Below are 16,439 nucleotides of genomic sequence, written 5' to 3'. Positions count from 1 at the left end.
AGGTGTAATTTTTAAGCATGCAAAATACTTTTACAGAATTATTTAAAAAAAAAAAGTGCACTAGTGCTAGCTTCTGACTCAGCCATGACATGAACATATTTCTTAGAGTGGAAGAATTTTTTTCCAGTGGCTTAGTGTTCTGAATGAGTTTATAATGAACACTCGACTGGTGTCATTCATGTTTGCAGAACAACACCTTTTGACAGTGTCTGCAGTCATTTGATTTGTCTCTTCACATCAGTTGCTCTCTGTTCACCATACTCAGCTAGACTGCTCCTTCCTACTACACAAACAGCAAATTCTACTAAGTACAGCAATATGTCTTGTATAAATGTTTTGTAGTTGTTAGTAAAAAATGTTTTTACTTATTAAAAGAAAAAGCGGGACATTGCAGGTGTCCCAAAAAAACTTCCTGGGATATCATATAGAAAAAACATGGCTGTGCTGGTGAATTTAGGATGTATGGTCACTTTTGTCATGATAGTATAGGTCAAAGGAGTCCACACTCTCAATGCATGACCAATTTCCATTCATATTAATTGTAATTAAAATATGATCATGAAAAGAATATGCCCCATACAAAATGGAGAACTTTTTCCAGCAGATTATAACTATATTAAGATAGGCTGAATTTGAACAAGTTTTTAATGCTTAATGATTTCTTCATTCAACAATGATTCAGTATGAAATCAGATTATAAACATTAAGAACTACAAATGAAAAAGTTACTATTTTAAATTATTGTAAATTCTCTACAAACAGTACAGATTTTCTTTTTCAAAGTTATAGGAATAGGACCTTTATATTTTCTGTAAAATATAATTCAATCAACTACTACTTTTAAATCCCCCAAATATATTACTTTATATTGTTTTACAGACTAGACTTTATATTTCTGTTAAACATATGTTTTCAGCCAGTTCATCATATCCTTTCTTGCTTCTTCAATGTAAGGTTTATCTCGAGGTTTCATATCTTCTGGCTTTAACTCTGCAAAGCCATGAACTTGTCCAGGATAAACTTTAATTCTATATTCAACTTGACAGTACTGTTTCAGTTTCTTCTCCAGTAAGATGATCTGCAACACAGAGCATCCTTCCATTATTGTGTTGTTTTTAATTTTTGTTTAACTTGTCAACTCTCAGTTTGTCCATTGTTTGGCTTTCTGGAAGATGTGATCAATATCTTCTTTACTTATCTAACACTCAGGCCAGATTTTATTACCCAAGCTCTTTTTACAGGCTCTTTACTAATAAAGAAGAAAACTTATATTTGAAATATGACTCTGAGAGTCTTTAAGGTGCCACAAGACTCCTCGTTGTTTTTGCTGAAACAGACTAACACGGCTATCCCTCTGAAATCTGAAAGATATGGCAATTTCCTCCCATATCCTTAAAAAACCTTAGTGAATTAAGTCTTAGTATCCTTGGGGTTCATTGTGCCAAATACAAAGTTTATGTATTATTGTGGGCCAGGATTGTATGTAACCTCTGTAGAGGGAGATCTGATATAAGGCCTGATTGATCAAAGGACTCTACTGAACAATGTGCCAGATAAGAATGAGCTTTTGGGACAATACATGGGAAGTGGATTTCCTGGGAAATATCTCAGGCAAGGTGAATGCAAATTCTGCACCTCTGGTTATGCAAAAATCTAGCCTTTGAAGTTACACCCTGAGGAGCAGGCCTTTGTCTGTGGATCACCTGTTATGTGAGGCCAGTATCACAAGCCCACATTGTATAAAGGAAAGACTGAACTATTCATGGTTGTTCTGGCTCTGAATCTGAGACAGTTATGAACTTGTAACCATGGGGAAAACCCAGTTGTGAGTTTTGAAGGACTGATACCTACCAGAGCCAGAGGCTCGAGTTGAGGTGATCTCTGGTAAGCTTTTTAGCAGTATGTAGATTCTTTTATTATTTTTACTATATTTGCTCTATAATGCTTTCACCATAAGAATAAATGTGCTTGATTAGAAAAAAGATGTGGTAACTCATAATTGCTGGCAATTCCATTGTTCTTAGCATTCAAAGAGAAAACAAAGCGCAAACTCTGTCCTGTTTAGGCAGTCTGGCTTGCTGGGAATATCACAGAGTAGGCCAGAAATGGTGCAGCTTGACAAACCCCTGTCAAAAGGGAGGGGCTAGCTGCCTTGAGTACAATCCTATCTAAGACCCTCCCGCTGCTCATGCAATCATAGCTACATTCTATTTTTAGTGCACTAGCTCGATCAGAGGTAACATGGGTATGTCTCCTTGAGCTGGAAGTGTGGATGTACCTACAGTTGCACATGCATGGGCCAGATGTGAAGGGGAATTTCATTTTTAATGTGTAGACCTGTGCAGATGCCTGTGCAGTATTATCTATGAAGGTGAGTATGTAAGCAGGCAGGATTGTAAAGAGGTCCTGCTTCCTTTTGTACTATATATATTACATTAAAAAACCCAATCCTATGTTAAAAGAACGTTAAGGTTGCAAAGCCAACCCACTCAGAAATTAGAAAATTAAGGTCCCCTTTGCTATCTTAATTCAGCCTCTTTGTGCATATGCATTATGATACAGTCTCTAACTACATTATCACATACTATTTTTCCCACAGGATCCCTGCCTCATTCAGTAAACAGAATGAACTGTGCTCTGGGGCTGAATCAGGGTTGGGTAGCAAAGGAGGCAGTTGTCTCCTTTGTTGAAGAATTTGGAAGGTCTGTTAGTTGGAAGGAAGAGAAAGGAGGGTCTCAAAATAATGTGTTTGTGTAATTAAAGAATGTATCATAATTCCTGTGCACAAAGGGTCTGAATTAAGGTCGCATGAGCAACTGTAAAATTTCCTTTACTTTGCAGTCAGAACATTCTTTTCATGTATTTTTTTCAGATGTAAATAGGGAAGTGTATGGAATGAAGCCTAGGTTTGGTGCCTCACCAGAGCACATACAGTGCAGGACAGAAAGTTCCACTGCTGTGCAGCACATTACAGATGATGGAAGCTTTTAGGGGATTTTTTGTTTTCCTTTTTTTAAGAACCTAGGAATTTCTATTTAAAAAACTACATTCAATAAACCTTGAAAAATAAAAGCACTTAGAAGAAAAATTAAAGGTAATATGTCCTGTGCAACCTTAATTGTTCCCTCTTGTGTGTATGCACTACAATGCAGTCTGTATGTAATCACATACTAAGGATATGTCTTCACTACCGGCCAGATTGGCGGGCAGCGATCGATCCAGCTGGGATTAATTTATCGCATCTAGTCTAGACACGATAAATCGATCCACGGGCACTCTCCCTTCGACTCCTGCACTCCAGCTCAGTGAGAGGCGCAGGCAGAGTTGACGGGGGAGCGGCAGCAGTTGACTCACCGTAGTGAAAACACCACTGTAAGTCAATCTAAGTACATCAACTTCAGCTATGTTATTCATGTAGCTGAAGTTGCGTAACTTAGATCGATCTTCCTCCCCTCCCCCCCCCCCCCCCCCCCCCCCAGTGTAGACCAGGCCTAAGGGCCCAAGCTTTATTCAGTTTGCAGGGTGGGTGAGATAGCATTGTGAAGTGAATGAAGCTAGGGAAGAGTACTGTGTCCTTCACCTTAGAAATTGGACAGTACGTAGTGAATGAAGGTTTTGTTCAGTCAGTGCAGGGACAGCCATATCTGAGGCATGGATCCACACGTTTAAATAATACAAATACAAATAAATATAGATCAGCTTCTTCCTTCACTGAGCACTATCCATACTACCCAGCAAATAAGGCAAGAGTTCTACTAAACAACAATAATATAATGATCATGTAATTAAACAATGTGGGTGAAATCCTGGCCCCACTGAGGTTATTACCAACACTTGAATGGATTTCATCCTGTGCCTTAATGCATACGGATAAGGGCACAAAGTTGTTCATCCAACCTTAATTTTGGCATTTCCTGTCGTGTAAGTGTTTCATTTTACACCTCAAGATTCTCTTAATGCAGTTTTTGTATGGAATTTAGATTTTCCTGATGCATCTATTCCATGCTGTAGGCACATTAGATGGGTTAAAGAACATTCTTATGAAAAGATGTCAAGTACATCTGAGAAGAATAGGTCTCCTATACATTGTTCCCAAAGGTCTCCATCTTGCTCTCTCCAACTCATCCCCAGTCCAGTACTCCCGCTCCCCAGGAAAAACCTGGGGAAACAGTTGAGACTTGCAGAGTGTCAGGATCGATACCCGAATCCAGGCGCTTGCAAATCAAGGTGAGAAGCAAGTTTCAGAGCCAGGGAATCCTTTCTGAAGCCCTGATTCGGGAAAGCACTGAAGTGTGTGTTTAAATGCTTTCCTGAATAGGGATGGACTCCTGAATTGGGGCTTCAGAATGCCCTGCTGCCAGTCCTCTCCCACTTATGGATTATTCCTACAGCATAAACTATGGTGTTGTGGTGATGTGCCATCACTGTCACTGCACAGACAGGGAATTTATGTGCAGACCAGGCTCTTGACTCCTATTAATGTACTTATGTGGCCCTTGTCATTATAGTATTTTAGTGCCTACCAAGCATTAGTGAATTTACCCTCACAGCACCTTTGTTAGGTAGGGAGGTATTATCCTCATTTTACAGAGGGAACCAAGGCATAGTCACTTATGTCTACACTGGGAAAATGCATTATATTAGGAAACATACTAATTAGCCAGTGCGGCCTACTAGATAGCATACTGGAGTGGGCCTTAGGAGAGCTGGGTTCTATTCCTAGCTCTGCCCCTGTCCTTGAGCAAGCCACTTCCTTCCCTGTGCCTCAGTTTCCTCATCTATGATGTGGAGATAAGGATACTGACCTCCTTTGAGAGCTACTATGTAAGAGCTAGGTATTGTTAATTATAGCTAATCTTACATCATTCCTTTTTTAAAAAAACACTATATTTCCTCATCTAGCCAAGGCCTAAGGTTTACAGGTATGTTAAATATATGGAGATATACCTATCTCATAGAGCTGGACGGGACCCTCAAAAGTCATTGAGTCCAGCCCCCTGCCTTCACTAGCAGGACCAAGGACTGATTTTGCCCTAGATCCCTAAGTGCCCCCTTAAGGATTGAACTCATAACCCTGGGTTTAGTAGGCCAATCCTCAAACCACTGAGCTATTCCTCCCCCAAGTTAAGTAAAATATATTCATTACCACTTTTCTAACCTAGTGCATTTTCCCAGTATACCCTGACTGACTAGGTGACCTGCTCACAGTAACTCAGAGAGTTCTGGGGCAGGGCTGAGAACGGAACCTCTATCTCCAGAGTCTAAATTCAGTGGCTTAACCCTGTGCCCGCTAAGAGGCAGCACAAATATCCAAGTGATTAAAGTGTATGGTTTGTACCCACTCGAGTCTCTTTGTACATGTTCAGCCCTTGCTTGCTGTGATACAAAGAGGCTGACTCTTGGCCCCACCATGTTTCTGTTCAATCCCCCTGAAAGAGAAGCTATACAGTGGCTTCTCTGTAAGCTCTAGGAGAAGTTAAAATATAGGCAGAAAAATCCTACTGCTCTGCTCTCCTACCTCCCCATGGGTTTCCTGGCAGGCCTACACAGATACCCAGTAGCCAGAATTCTGCCTTATAAGATAAAAGCGTGTCAGGAAAAGAGAAATCTGTTTTGAGGCACTTACTTGGTCATACGAAATGGTGTGATCTTTTTCCCCAAAAATAAAAAACGTCGGGTTCAGCAAATTATATCTGTCATCAGAGTCCCTGATTATTCCTATAACACATTTTGAGAGAGTATTTAAATCATGTGACACATCTTTCAAGGTGAGCTGTGAATTTAAATACAAAATTTCTATTTGCTTCAGCAATATTTATTTTTCATTATAAAAATGTTCTGTCACAAATGCTATATGCACACATAGATCAGCTTTAAAATCACACAGGGTAAAATATAGCATAAAAAAACACTTGGAGAACCTCAAGAGGCTCAGCTTTCCTCAAGCCAACCCAGCAAGTGAAAGATTGCATATTCAAGTACATGGGCCTGGCAAGATATCCTGAATGTCAACAAAGGTGGGTTATTGGGACCAGTGAGGGCAGCAAACTTTAGAGTAAACAGCCCCCTACTCATCCCAAAAATTGGGATGGAGCATAAGGAGAAAGATGATATGTAAGATAGACAGGATCCAAGATGGATAGGGCTTTAAAAATCAGCAACTCTTGGCAATGGCTTCCAATTGGGGGTAGTTCAGTCTATGGAGCGCCAATATGTAAGAAGCACCACAAAGCAGATAAGAGAAGTTGCATTCTGCAGTCAATGAAATTTGAGTGGTCCTCAATACTGACATTCAGCACTTTACAGCAATCTAAACTGGAAGTGGCTACGGCATGGATAAATGTGGCTAGGTCCATATCCGAAAGGAAACGCTGTACCTTCCTTGCCAACAAGATGAAAGAAAGCACTCTTGGTTGCTGCTGTACCAGGGAACTAACATGGCTCCCACATCGTGAAACTCCTTAACAGTTGGCATATGTACCCCTCAGAACAGGCAGCAGAAGTCCTCTCTGCCATTGTCTGTGCCAAGTGTCCAGTCTAACTTCCTGAAATGTCCCTACTAACTAGGCTCAGCTGGGCATTCAGCACATGAACATATGAACGTGAACAACGGACAGCTTACCTCTTCTTCTTTCAGACCACTTATACCCCAAGTTATTTGCTTGTGCTCTGGGATATCCCAGTATGCATTATGCCATGGCAACACAGAGAGCAGAGTACCCTGCTGGAGCGTAGAGCCAGTCAAGTGGAAATCAGGAAATACTTGTTTCTTAGGGCTAGTCTTCACTACGGGCTAAATCAGCACCACTGTGATTGATGCAGCGGTATCGATTTAGTGGATCTGGTGAAGATGTGATAAGTCGACGAGAGAGCACTCTCCCATCGACATAGCGTAGTGTAGACACCGTTTTCAGTCAATATAAGTTACATTGACTTAAGTTATATAACTTACATAACTTAATTAGTGTAAAAACAACAAGGAGTCTGGTGGCACCTTAAAGACTAACAGATTTATTTGGGCATAAGCTTTCGTGGGTAAAAACCTCACTTCTTCGGATGCATAGAGTCTATGCATCCGAAGAAGTGAGGTTTTTACCCACGAAAGCTTATGCCCAAATAAATCTGTTAGTCTTTAAGGTGCCACCAGACTCCTTGTTGTTTTTGTAGATACAGACTAACACGGCTATCCCCTGATACTTAATTAGTGTAATTTACATCAATTTACAGTGTTAGTGTAGACAGGGCCTTAGTATATTTCACAGATTAGCACATATTTTATTCTGATGAAAAACAAAAGATTTTTGGGGGGAAAAGATCGCAATTTTCCAAGCAGTTATGGAGCTGGTGAGGACATTCGGTGAAAAATGAAAAATGACATTTTCTGTTCTGTGAACATCTAAAATACTGACTGTCCCTTTAGTTAGTGGGAACATATAGCAAATATTGCTGAAATAAATAGTTATATTTAAATCTGCAGCTCACCTGTAAATGGAATAGTTATAGAAATCTATATAGAGCAACATCTAAAATATGTACTCCATATAATCAAGTGAGCCTGCTCAAGTTTACATGCAATCTTCACTACCATAGAGGGACACCCCAGTCTTTAATTCAGGATTTTTCAGCATCAAGTGATGTACAGCCATTCCACCCCAGGAAAACCCAACGACACCGATCTTCTTTGCACTGCATTGCTCCTTTAGATACTTCAAGACAACATCAGCTTCCCTAAGACATATAAACAAAAGTGAACTAAGAAATCTATAGTAGAATCACTACCTGAAAAATCTAAAAAGAAAACACAAAAGTACATAAAATTGTCCCCATCTTCTCCTTCTGTCATTTAAAATTATTCCAACCCCAGATTAGGTACTGCTATTCTTAAATATGGGTTTGCAAGTATGGCCCTAATTCAGAAGAGTATCCCTATATTGGACAGCAATTAAGCATGTGCTTAAAGTTAAACATTTGCTTCAGTAGAATTTAAGTAGAGTAAATTAATCATGGGCTGAAATAATTATCTGAATTGGGAGCTATCGTGCCATTTCTAGGAGAACTGACTAAGAATTACTTCACCCAGAAGGGAACTAATAAGAACAAAACATGCAAGCAAGTGCAAATGTGCGCAAACAGAATTTTACATGATGGCTTGTGGGAGCAGAAGGGCTTAGCTTGATTCTGTAAAAATGAAACAGTTATTTAGGTAAACAAATTACATGACTATATTATGACCCACCTCATGCTTTGTGATGTAGCATAAAATAATTCCAGCCAAGACCACTTGACAGAATGTTAAACAATTATCCAACTAAACATTTTTCCAAAATTAAACTGACAATAACTACTATACAAAAAGGCACATGTACTGCATATGAAGGCTAATGTAACAAATTTGAAAAGTGTTTTTAATGTATACCATGGTCAATTCTTTTTTTTTAATTGCAGAAGTCTCAACAAGTTTGAAAATATTTTCATTTTATTATTTTTCAGAAGAGTCTGATTTCTCATTTTTTAAGTTTTAAATGTATTTGCATATACTAAGCCAGATTTTCAAAACTCGGTGCCCAAACTGATAGGTAAGTTTATATATCTGCACATTGTTTTGGGAAAGAATTCTAAAAGGTAAATGTTCAGCAACTATCTGTTCTGAAAATTCAGTAATATTGTTATACACATAGATTCTGGAATCTGTGTAGTCGGAAGCTGTGCTGGCAGGAGTAGGGGATAGGCCGGCTGCACTGAGCTACTCCTAAGAGGTTATGGAAGTGCTTAGTGGCCCATCAGTCACTGTCATCAGAGTAGATGGATCAGGGCCGGTGCAAGGATATTTTGCACCCTAGGCGAAACTTCTATCTTGCGCCCCTTGCACATCGGTTCATTGAGGGGCAAATCCCAACGAGACTTTATAGACCCCAGGGGCCAGCTGTGTCCAGGGGCTGCTCCCCGGACCAGGTTCCCCCCTCCCTGCCCTCTGAACTCCCCTGGAGGGTGCACAGCCCCCCCGCAAGCCCTCCCCTCACCACCCCACCCCGGTGGCCCCCGCCCCGAGTCCACTCACTGGCTTTGCCGGGCTTGGGCTGCTGCAGCAGCTCGGCAGGGAGGAGCCGCCTTCTGGAGGCACCGGAGAGCCAGAGCGTCCCGCTTGTGGTGGCGGCGAGCCCCAGCCATGGGGGGGCAGTTAGGGTGGGGGGGTCTCAGGAGGGGGCAGTCAGGGGACAAGGAACAGGGAGGCTTAGGTAGGAGGTGGGGTCCTGGGGGGCAGTTAGGGGCAGGGGTCCCAGGAGGGGGCAGTCAGGGGACAAGGAGTGGGGGGGGTTGGGGATTCTGAGGGGGGCAGTCAGGGGGTGGGAAGTAGGAGGGAGTGGATGGGGGCGGGGTTAGGGCGCGACTCTCCCCCTGTCCTCTTTTTTGATTGTTGAAATATGGTAACCCTAGGCGAGGGGAGAGCCGGGGGGCGCATGGGCAAGAGGGGCGGGGGGCACGGCTGCTCCCTGCTAGCGGCGTCGCAGCCTTTGCAGGGCTGCTACCCCGCTGTGCCGAGCTGGCTCCTCCATGGCTGGGGCTCGCCGCCCCCACAAGCCGACGCTCTGGCTCTCCGGTGCCTCCGCTTTTTGGTGCCCCCAACCACTTGGCGCCCTAGGCGACTGCCTAGTTCACCTAGTGATTGCACCGGCCCTGGATGGGTGTCACTCTGGCTTTATTGTCTATTTCTTGAAGTTTCAGGCTCTCCTGATGGACACTGAAGAACTAACAGTGCCTCCCTGAATTCAGGAGCTGGTTTGTTGCAAATGTCAGTATGGACTACAGATAACTGTACCTACATTTCATTTGCTGTTTAAAAGTGATACATTTAATCAGAAGTAGATAGATGTCTTCCTCAAAGTACTTAGAGAAGAGCTGCAGAAAGGACCTGAAAGCTCCCCTCAGAAATCAAGCACTGGCATGCAATGACAAGATACTAATTCACTAGTATATGTACACACTGTGTAAAGTGAATGTATTGGAAGATATGTCAAGGAAGCATCAAATACATGGGATGTATGTTAGACAGACCTCCCATTGACACACTGAATCAGCATTCAGCTGATCATTTCCTCTGCAGGCATCGATATTCCCCTGCCACAAGAAACATGCTCTTTAATATGTTCTAAGGTAATCCTGCAAATTTTGCTTAGGAGCTGTGCAAGAGAATAAATCCTATTATCAGCTACTGGAAAAGGAAAGTGTCATGTGAGATGGGCAGACAACAGCTGACAGAGAATGGGAGCATTCTACTTGAAGAACTGATTCATGGAAAACTTTGCCTCCTTTCCACCTGGAGTTTGGAGAAAGATCAAAGCAGGCCTCAGTACCTATGGATACAGGTGATAGGCGGGGTGAAAGCTGTGGGACACCACAAGAGTAGTCTGGAGGACATTGGGAAGTGGCTGGTACTCTGCACAGAGGTTAAGACGACAGCATGTGTGTGTGCCAAAGCCAGAGAAAGGAACTGTGGTTGGGGAGAAGGGGAGGTCAAACTCTCTCTCAGGCAGAGACAATGGCGCTACAATCCATCCAGCAGGTGGGGATTATCCACCACCCAAATGAACTAGCTGTTTTCAGGTCAGTATGTTGGGCAGGGTATAGCATGTTTATATTGCTCACAAGATCACGTTCTCATTATCTTTTCCTACTGCTACTCTTGAGACTCACTGCAGCCAAGAGTGGGGTGTTTATCAAAAATGCCCCTCACCAAGTGGCAAGATTTGCAGCTCCACATGTGAAAGTCAGAGCATTCCCAGGTGTGAACACAACAGTCCATCCCACGGTGAAGCACAAACCACAGCCCTTACAAGGTTAACAGAGCACAGCAGACACTTTGCCCTGCCAACAGTGTCATTCAAGCAGGTGGCTGAGGTCTGTATGTCGGTCAGTAATAAAGATTTGCCTCCCCCCACCATTTTCCTTGTGTAAAATATGTAGACCAGAGCAACCCTCTTACAAGAGCTCCCTGCTGTGACCCAGGACCTCTCCAGAAGCAACTCCAGCTACCCTTGAAGAGGACATGGCCATTGCAAAGGAAGAGACAGGAGCCAATAGAGGAGTGATACATGAGCCTTGACACCAAACTGATAGTCCTTTACTTCACTACTTACTACAGTGGATCTGAGCATAAGGAGGAAATTACTCCAGTGCACCACCAGGCAACTCCAACTCCAGCCCCACAGCATTCATCCCAACACAGAATTGTATCTCTCCATTTGGCCCCAACTCTGTAGCACATAAACCATCTGGAAGCACAGCCAGGCAAGGCTCAGCATCTCCTCCTCCTGAGACATGCCCGCTACAGAACTACAACCTTTTCCCCCATCCCACTATCCTGAATTTGATAAGCAGGAACTACCATTCCCACCAACTCCCCTCCCATGGCACATGCTCTTCCCCAGGTCTGGCTGGAGGAAGGGGCAGAAATTGTATGGAAAGACCCTGACCCAGGAAGAGACTTGGCACTTTTGAGGAAGCAGTGGTGACATGGTGCCAAGAGCAGCAGGGACTCTGGATGCAGGGGGCAAGCCCCAGGAACTGTGTGCGGAGCAGGCTGCAGCAAAAGCTGAGTGTCAGGGTTCCTTCCCCACTCTGAACTCTGGGGTACAGATGTGGGGACCCGCATGAAAGACCCCCTAAGCTTATTTTTACCAGCTTAGGTTAAAAACTTCCCCAAGGCACAAATTCCTTTCTAGCCTTAGTATCGCTGCCACCACCAAGTGATTTAAACAAACATTTAGGGAGGGCCACTTGGAGCCCTACCTTCCCCAAATATCCCCCCAAATCCCTACACCCCCTTTCCTGGGGAGGCTTGGGAATAATATCCTCACCAATTGGTACAGGTGAACACAGACCCAAACCCTTGGATCTTAAGAACAATGAAAAATCAATCAGGTTCTTAAAAGAAGAATTTTAATTAAAGAAAAGGTAAAAGAATCACCTCTGTAAAATCAGGATGGTAAGTACTTTACAGAATGACAAAAGACTCAAGAACACAGAGGATTTCCACTCTAGGCAAAACCTTAAAGTTACAAAAACAGGGATAAACCACCCTCTTAGCACAGGGAAAATTCACAAGCTAAAACAAAAGGTAATCTAATGCATTTCTTTTCTGCTATTACTTACTATTTCTGCAAGACTAGATGCTTAGTTCAGATATACTTAAGAAGATGTAATTTCCCTGCCTGGTTTCTTGGCTGGCTCCGAGAGACACAGCCAAAACCTTCCCCCACAGATTTGAAAGTATCTTCTCCCCTTATTGGTCCTTTTGGTCAGGTGTCACCAAGGTTATCTGAGCTTCTTAACCCTTTACAGGTAAAAGAGGAATTAACCCTTTACAGGGTAAAGAGGGATTTTATGCTACCCTTAGCTGTATGTTTATGACACTGAGGCACAGGGTACAACTGCCATACATTGCCACTGGGAGCAGGTCTGTGCAAGACTTGTGGAGGAGCAGCAGAGACTGGGCAGGGAGCCAGTGCAGAGGGGTCCCAGTGAGACACACCCCTAACAGATCCTAGCCTGGAAATCTGCAAGTCCCTATTTGCTCTGAGGGAGACTGGATTGGAGAGGGCATCCCTGGCAATAGGCCTGAAGACTGGACTGCCCCCAGAGGCCCAGACAGGAACTGCTTTTGTTTCACTTTCAGCTGTAATTGTTTAAGCCACTGTACCTAGGGTATCTGCAATCCTTCCCTTTCTTGCCAGCCCTCGTAAAATATCCCTTCACTTTAGCCAAACATCGGAGTGATTATTGGGACCCACCAGGTCTAACATCTCCAGGGTGTAGCAGCTGAAGCCCCTTCAGTGTTTGCCCCAGTCACGGTACACCCGGCGTCCTACTAGTACCTTAGAGATTTGGTGTGCCCTGGTCCTGGGTGGCTATAGTAATTATGCCACCATCTCCACAAAGTGGGAGAGCCCAGACTCACATCCTACTTTCCAAGAGACACTCGCACATGTCTGGGTGCCCAGCCAGCAGGAGACCACCAGGGCATTGGTCAGATAACTGGTAAGTTAAAAAATAAGCACCTTTCATGGCACTTTTACATATAAATGAAATCCATGCAATTCCCCTCACTCCTAGTTTTCCCTCCCTTTCTGTAATCCTTCCTCCACATCCTTACACTTTTGAAAAATAAAAAGCCCTTTGTGATCACACAGTTTTGAAGTAACCCTCTTTCCCCTTCAGTAGGCATCTTTTGCAGTTCCCCCCAGGCATCCTTGAAGCACTGACCTGGCCCCAAGGAAGAACATGGTACAGCAGCTCTCCTCTCTTAGGCCTGGTCTACACTGGGGGGGGATCGATCTAAGATACGCAACTTCAGCTACGAGAATAGCGTAGCTAAAGTCGAAGTATCTTAGATCAACTTAGAATCACTTACTTCGCATCCTCTCGGCGCGGGATCGACGGCTGCCGCTCCCCCGTCGACTTTGCTTCCGCCTCTCGCCGAGCTGGAGTTCAGCAGTCGACGGGAGAGCGATCGGGGATCAATTTGTCATGTCTACACTACACGCGATAAATCGATCCCCGATCGGTGGGTAGCGTAGACGTACCCCCAGTATGCCCAGAGATGTCCTAACTTTTCAACCTTTAACTCCTGTTATGCTCCCTCCCACACAGGCTTTGTCTACTCTGTAATCCGGAGGAGTGATTGCAACACCATAGATAGGTAGATCAAAGCAAGCTTGAATAACAATAGCAGTGAAGCCAACATGGATGGGGGCTATTTGAATATGTACCCAGAGTCCTGGGCAGGCAGGGCCAGCCGTTGCAGCCACCCTTATTGCAGCAGCTTCACTGCTGTTATTACTCAAGCTAGCTTTGATCTAGCTACATCAGAGCAAGCCCATGCAGCTACCTAAAGGCACATACATTCTCTTTAATTGCTAAATTAAGTCCATATCTTTATGTTTAGGTGCCCATGAAGCTTTGAAATTTCCAGCATAAATATACATCTTACCTATCCACTTTTGTGGGATCGTGATCTTTCAACCAGTCACGAAACTCAGCCCAGTGATCAGCGGATGTCCAAGGTTTTTTTCCCAGAAAAAAGTCTGGGCAGATGGCTCTGTATGAAAAATAAAATTGAGTCAACTTTTAGGTCCAGGCAACAGCAACAGGGAAAATCTATGGACACCTAAATATTCATTCATCCCTATTTTGCCCCATAATGGTCACCCACATGGTTAGTGTCAGTATCAGCTCCTAATCATCATGCTATCCCAGTAGTCAGAAAATTACTTAGCAAGATTTAGTAAGACTGAGTACCTTTCCCAGACCTGAAGAAGAGCTCTGTGGAAGCTTGAAAGCTTGTCTCTTTCATCAACAGAAGTTGGTCCAGTAACAAGTATTACCTCACCCACCTTGTCTCTCTAAAAAAAATATAGTGTTTCTGTAGAAAAATAAACTGATGCTATATCACCTTATCTTTAAAAATCAAATCCAAAGGCCAGTGCATTTAAAAGAAATCTTCATCGCTATGCACACACTCTCTCTCTCATGTTACATCTTTGCTAATGAAAGCTAAAAGAAATATTGTCATGTTGTCTAGGCTCAAAGACGTTTTGTTTTAAAGAGCAGTTGCACAACCTAACATGAATATTCATTTCTTGTTTGTATTTCTAATTAAATTTCAGTTTAAAACAGTTTCAGTTTTTTAAATCACCCACACTGCTAGACATTCAAATACAGCAACCTTTTGTTAGTGCACTGCAACTTGACATTTCTCAAAACTCTGCTTATGCCGCCATTATGTTCCGAGAATTGTCGCAGCCTGAACTGAGAAAACCTATTCTACCCTGGGATCTGTCAGGGAGGTACCACTTTTATGTGTCCTTTATTCTTAGATAAGCAATTCAGACTGAAATGACATGATTTCTCCTTGTGTATGGAAAACACAATTTGGAAATTTGAATCTGGTGAACCTGAGTGCATCTCTTTGGGAAGAAATCAGTAAAACAATAATGCTTACACGTATCCCGCAGCTGCCACTAGATCAGCTATGTATCTAATGTCTGGGAATTGCCATCCATATATGTCATGAATCACTATCACAGCTTTGTCCGTAACAGAAGATGGTTTGCAAACATATGCCTTGATGTGCTCCACTTGCTCTTCATGTCCAAGGCCCACATAATCAGTTCTTTTTCCAATATCATATAGGAAAGGTTGAGCATCTGAAGTCATTTGAAAAACTAAAGTAAAGTAGAAATGAAAAAAGATATTAAACTATTAGCATAAAACAAATTAAATACAAGTTGGATTTGCAGAAAATATTACATTGAGTGATGTTATAACATTAATGAATAACTTTAATATGTCATATCTGAAAGGGAAAATTAAAATTGAATGGTAATGTTCCAAAGTGAGAAACTTTTTGAATAGGTCTCAACCAATCATGTTAGTAACCTGAAAATAAAGAAAGGAAGGTAAAAAAAAATCAAAGTTAAAGATTGACATACACAACTTAAACATTTGGGGTCTATTTCTAATATCACTCCTTTTTACCCTTATGCAATGCCATTAACTTCAAAGCAGTTACTCCTGATTTCCATTGGTGTGAAAGGAGAAACAGACCCATTATAACTCAATCTGATGGTGAATCAGTAAGAACCTCACATGAAGAAAATGCTGGAAGTTGTCAGTAACAAGGCATGTGGATTTGGACTGGTTATCTTGTGGTATTCCTACACTTGGTCAAGTTCATGGATAGTAAACTGCAAATCAGGAAGTATATATCCGATAGTTAAGGATATGATTTAGTCACGAAGGTCACGGATGCCTTGACTTTAATAAACCTCTGTGACTTCTTTAACTTCAGCCCCTGTGGCGGTGGCAGGGGCTGGAGCTGTCAGCCACCGCAGCAGTCAGCGCCCCTCCTCCCCCCGGTTATTTTTAGTAGTAGTCAGGGACAGGCCACGGGCTTTCGTGAATTTTTGTTGGTTGCCCGTGACCTGTCCATGACTTTTACTAAAAATAACTCTAACAAAACCTTACCCTTAGCCAGTATGGGTGGAGGCAGACATCAACCTTTGTAGGCTTATATCACAAACCCAAACAGTTTCTCTCTAGCTATGGAGGTAAATTTGAGATCAACATCAGAGAAACAGTAATTCCAGAATAAAGATGTGACGATATTACCGGTGGCACTGGTAGCACTGCCTGCACTTAAGGTTGGTCCATTATCAGACCATGATTTGAGGGTCTTGGCCAGACTTAAACCATTTGCGCTGAATTTTTCCATGCTAAATGTCTGCCTCGGGCTCAATTTTTTTTTTTTTTTTTTTTTTGGAAAATTTCAGCAAAAAGGGTCCAGCCATTTCTGAAAAACAGATTAGGGGAAAATATGTTTTTTTGCCCATGTTAAAAAACTTCTTACAACTGTTTTACTGAGAAAGTTTAGCATCCTCATG

At 42.7% G+C, this 16,439-nt stretch overlaps 1 protein-coding gene across 1 annotated transcript; it reads right to left on the bottom strand.

The window, feature by feature from the left end:
• Nucleotides 1-898: 898 nt before the first annotated feature.
• On the bottom strand, nt 899-15,213 carry LOC135874956 (carboxymethylenebutenolidase homolog). Its single transcript, XM_065399911.1, has 5 exons — nt 14,999-15,213; nt 13,988-14,095; nt 7,586-7,728; nt 5,627-5,718; nt 899-1,078 (listed from the first exon to the last, which is right to left on the bottom strand). The coding sequence occupies exons 1-5, from the start codon at nt 15,211-15,213 to the stop codon at nt 899-901; spliced, it is 738 nt and encodes a 245-aa protein (XP_065255983.1).
• Nucleotides 15,214-16,439: the final 1,226 nt, after the last annotated feature.

This window comes from Emys orbicularis, chromosome 2 (genome assembly GCF_028017835.1).
Source record: "Emys orbicularis isolate rEmyOrb1 chromosome 2, rEmyOrb1.hap1, whole genome shotgun sequence".
NCBI lineage: Eukaryota > Metazoa > Chordata > Testudines > Emydidae > Emys > Emys orbicularis.
This window is presented reverse-complemented; position numbering and strand designations above follow the sequence as displayed.